Genomic DNA, 5,000 nt, shown 5'->3' with positions numbered 1-5,000 from the left:
GTAATAATTCTCATTATCATATTAATCATAATGATCAAAAATAGATAGATAGATAGATAGATAGATAGATAGATAGATAGATAGATAGATAGATAGATAGATAGATAGATAGATAGATAGATAGATAGATAGATAGATAGATAGATAGAGTACACCAGGAACAACCTCACACAGGTTTGTGTTTGTGTTGAATGCTATGCTAAGCTAATGTGTCCTTGCTCCAGGCAAAGTTTTCCTACATTACTTGGCATCACACTTCCCTGTCGTTACTCCCACATCAGGGGCACCAGACCAGACTGACCACAGGGCATCTTTTTACAATATACTTTCTATATATTTGGTGGTATTTCTGAAAGAAAATGTCCTATTAATTAAAGAACCACCTGGTCACCAGAGGATTACTGTCCTGGCCGTCCACTGCATGGGGCCATGGAACACGAGAAGCAGCTTTGCTTGGTCATGCCAGTCCTCGAGGCATTTGTCTGGTGGTTGATGAGAATGAAGGAGCCATGTATTGCTTTATCTTAAGGACTTATGCTTTGGAACCATGATGGCAATCCTGGATCATAGGTAAGGACTTTGTCTATCCCCATAACCATCTCTAAAACATGATGCTGGATCTTACAAGATAATGCATAGTTGGTGACTTCATCTGGAACAGAGCTACAAACTCGTAAGCTTGTGGTTCTCTAAAGTTTCCTGTGAGACAGTTATAGCAGACTAAGCAGGCCCAAGTTCTGCATGACATGTTGGCTGTGCTCCATAGCGCCCACTTCAGTGTTTGATGCAAGTGTTTTGCCAGTCCATGTGTCTGAGGCTGAGAGCCAGGTGTGTAGCTGACTCACTTGGGAAAAGACTACAGAAATGATTCATCAGATCTTCAAGATATGAAAAATTTCTTCTTCCCTGGTTAATCAAGATCACATCAAGATATGTTCATCACCAGGCCAAGTCAGGTCAAGCTGGAGGTGATTCGCATGACGAAATTCCCTGGCAGGTGGTAACAGTGTTTATTTTTTGTCCAGTAAAGACTAATGTAAGAAGTCTGAGATCTATGCAGTGAGGTTCTTCTACTCAGCCTACACTGTTGTGGGCTTTGTTCATAACCGTGTCGGGTTTTAGATGGGTTCTACTTGCAGTCCACTGTGAGGGTTCGCAAGGTCTGAATAGTTGCGGGCAGTGTGGTAGCACAGTTAAGGCTGATTATATAAAACAATTGGAGACTAAAAGTGTAACTGGTGCTGTTCTGACCCACGTGTGTTCCCACATCTGCGATTTCATCATGGACAGAAAGTTAAAACTGTGAAATTCTGCCTGAAACTGGGCAAATAAGCCAGAGAGATGTTTGACATTACGTACGTTTGATATACAGCGATGCTGCAATGAGTCGTTCGAGGTGTTTTGAGCAACATGCACGCTTTAAGAGCGGAAAAACATCACTGGAGGATGACGAGGGATCAGGAAGATCTTACGACGAGCTCAATCCCAGAAAATGTCTAAGCCTTTCGGCTAATTGTGCATGATGATCGTCGGAGAACAATCCACAATCTCTTACTTCCGCACCCACCCTACTCGCCAAATTCAGCTTCTGCCCACTTCCTAAAGTTGAAGATCCAGCTCAAAGCTTGCAGTTTTGTGTGCTCATAGTGTACTTTCTTGTAAGCAGAGCTCATCAGCTTGATACCATCTTGTATTTTAGAACTGATGCAGGAACCAAAATGTCTTTCCTAAGTTACTGTGAACACCCTATGCTGTGGGCACAAACCCGTCTTGTGGATGTTTTGATGCTTTATACTATAAGCTGCCTGGCCTTCTCTCCATGAGTTCCTGCTGTGTCTACTTCAGGGGTCACTGAACACTGGTTCACATCCAGAGAAGGTGAGCACTAGAGAATTACACCACTTGCTTGTAAACCAGCTTTCTTCAGCTTACATGGTGCAGCATGCTAGTGATTGGTCCATGTCCAGTTTCCTTCTTCAATTAAGTGGAACTTTGAGCATCTAGAGTTTGTCTGGCTGCCACAGGAGAACTTTACACTGCTTTTCCTAAACAGGGCAGCACTGGTCCACCAAAGGTCCAAGATTTTAATCAAATCAACAGTGAACATGGTTTTAGACAGACTGAGAAATAAATCATAAGTTCAAATGCCAGCACGATCAAGTTGTCATTGTTGGGCCCTTGAGTGAGGCCCTTAACTCTTAAGTGCTCAGTTGTATAAAAGATCATTGTAAGTTGGTCTGGAGGGCATCTGCCCAATGTAAAGATCAGATTCTCAAACTCACTGCACCCAACGTATATCCAATTATCTGTCTCCCTGTGTGTGTGTGTGTGTGTGTGTGTGTGTGTGTGTGTGTGTGTGTGTGTGTGTGTGTGAGTCAGTTGCGTGTGCATATGTACTTGTGTGGTGTATGTGTGAGGATATGAAAGGTGGAGTGTTTCTTCAGGTTTCACCACCATGCTGTTTCTGAGATGCAGAGATGAGAGCGCGGCTGGACATACACAAGGCAAGAGATGCAACACACACACACACACACACACACACACACACACACACACACACACACACACAGGTATCTTGTTTGTTTCTCTGGAGAATATGCAAGCAATCAGTAGCCGATAAAGATTCTCAACAACATTCACTTACGTGTAGATAACATTAAAAAAGTCTGTGTGTGTGTGTGTGTGTGTGTGTGTGTGTGTGTGTGTGTATGTGTGTGTGTGTGTGTGTGTGTGTGTGTGTGTGTGTGTGTGTGTGTTTCTGGAGGTGAAAGTGCAATTCATGGCCAGCTGTCATTGATTATTGGATTTGTGTGACCAGCTTTGAGATATTGATCCAACAGTTAAAGGATTTGTTGAATGAAGCACACTTGGCATTTGTGTGTGTGTGTGTGTGTGTGTGTGTGTGTGTGTGTGTGTGTGTGTGTAGACATGGAGATATAGAGGAACTGATAGAGAGAGAAAGAGAGAGAGAGAATGTTAGATACTGATAATATGAAACAGACAGACAGACAGACAGACAGACAGACAGACAGACAGACAGACAGACAGACAGACAGACAGATAGATAGATAGATAGATAGATAGATAGATAGATAGATAGATAGATAATGAGTAACTGGTGGAATAAAGTGATAGCAAGTGTTTGCCTGGGAACAGTTCATTAAAAAAAAATTCTGTAATGACTGTGTGCAGTGTATCAAAATACATTCTAGTAATTAGTGTGTGTGTGTGTGTGTGTGTGTGTGTGTGTGTGTGTGTGTGTGTATGAAGAGAAGTAGATCGATTCTGCAGTGATGCTGTCATTCCTTTAGTGAATATTAATTGTGCTCTTCAGTACACGTGCACGCACACACAGACACACAGACACACACACACACACACACACACACACACACACACACACACAGTACAGCGCAGTGTAACACAACATTGCAGTACAGTGTGACACAACAAAGAAAGATGAAATGTTTGTCTCTGGTCTCCAGTAAAGACCCCTAAGGCTAACAGCACAGTGGGCACAGCACATTCCTGCCAAGGAGCAAAAAGGATACCTTGATTATGGGGAGGAACACAAGGGGAACTACCAGCTGCTTGTGGGACGTGGTTCACTTATGCACGGAGGTTATAGATTTTGTGTTCAGCGAGAGTCTGGATAATTTATCGTGTTGCTTTACAATTTGCTGTAAATGAAACCTTGAAGTAGATGATCACCTACAGATAGAGAATCTCTACATACTGCATCTTGTGATGGAGATAAAGATAGAGATGAGGAAGTGTTGCATCGGATTTTTCTTCCACCTTGCATTTGACTTGCACCCGCTGTGGAATTTGGCACCGCTGCACATAGGATTATAGGATTTAGACTCTGTGGCTGGTGGTGCAGCCAGACGTCTGTTGGTCGGTCCAAGTGTGCCTCAGTGGTGATTGTGTATGATGGGCTGACTACAGGGGCTTCTCACTACAGGGGCTTCTCACTACAGGGGCTTCTCACTACAGGGGCTTCTCACTATAGGGGCTTCTCACTTTGGCACCAAGATGCAGTTGTTAAAATCTTATATTTCTGGCTTTCCAGGGGATCAAGGAACAATTGGCTGTGAGTAGAAAACTGGTCTAAGAGTGAGTGGTTCCACTGGCCCACTTTTCCTAACATGGTTTTGGATCTTTGCCAGGTGCCCTGTAATTTGTATGTGGGGTTTGAAGTTAGGACAAGGACATGGCACAACACCAGGCTGGTGGAACTCTTGATACTCAAGACTTCCCACATTTTACACCACTTGTGTGGCTGTCAGCTCATCTGACGAGAGCTAGCGGTGAGTCACACTTATAGAAGATGGCTCATCTGCTGCCACAGTGGAAGGAGTCAGTAGTACTTGGCCCAGACTTCACATTTAAGATTGTAAGTTACAAAAAGAACTCTCTGGTCAAATTTACTGCCAAGACCCTTGACAAGTTCTCCTTTTCCAAGTCCTTCCTTTCCAGGATCAAATCGAAGATGTGAAGATAGTCTTCAGTGTTTACCACAGCCACCGTTAGTGCCTGGTGAAAACAGTGTGAAAGCAAACACTGGATAACTGGCATAGTTTCTACAGCGGGTTACATTTATTTTCCCTGGAGGTGTTTAAGAGAGAAACAGAGTGAAAAAGGTTCTGCATAGTGCTTGAGGCATGTTTCAGGGGTTTTCTGTATGTAATGTAGAATTGCAAAAGGAGTTCTGATGCTCAGTGAGGCTTGAGAGCAAGTCCGAGGCTACAGGATTCTTTATTCCACGTAACAAAAAAAAGAGGTGGTGTGTCCTTGTGCGCTGGTTTTCATGCTCAAGGGCCTGTCCATGGTGCTGAATCGACTGCAGTGCCTACCCATTGGTGGTGGTTGTAGCTTTAGATAAGGCCCTGATTATACACACTGAGACTGAGCTCAGAGCTGCGTGCTTCTCTATTGTGAACCTCAGACCATAAAGAATCAATCAGTTAGAGTGACTGAATGAGAGAGAACAACACTTA

At 43.5% G+C, this 5,000-nt stretch overlaps 1 protein-coding gene across 1 annotated transcript in view; it reads left to right on the top strand.

Moving 5' to 3' along the window:
• Positions 1 to 5,000, top strand: part of LOC124382037 (glutamate receptor ionotropic, NMDA 2B) — a 45,897-nt gene that overhangs the window by 6,455 nt on the left and 34,442 nt on the right. Inside the window, 1 exon segment of the mRNA XM_046844118.1 lies at positions 2,380 to 2,504. Coding sequence (XP_046700074.1) covers positions 2,478 to 2,504 — 27 coding nt within the window. The 5' untranslated portion in view covers positions 2,380 to 2,477.

Source organism: Silurus meridionalis, chromosome 29 (assembly GCF_014805685.1).
Source record: "Silurus meridionalis isolate SWU-2019-XX chromosome 29, ASM1480568v1, whole genome shotgun sequence".
NCBI lineage: Eukaryota > Metazoa > Chordata > Actinopteri > Siluriformes > Siluridae > Silurus > Silurus meridionalis.
Note: the sequence above shows the minus strand (reverse complement) of the source record. Positions and strands in the feature narration are given on the sequence as shown.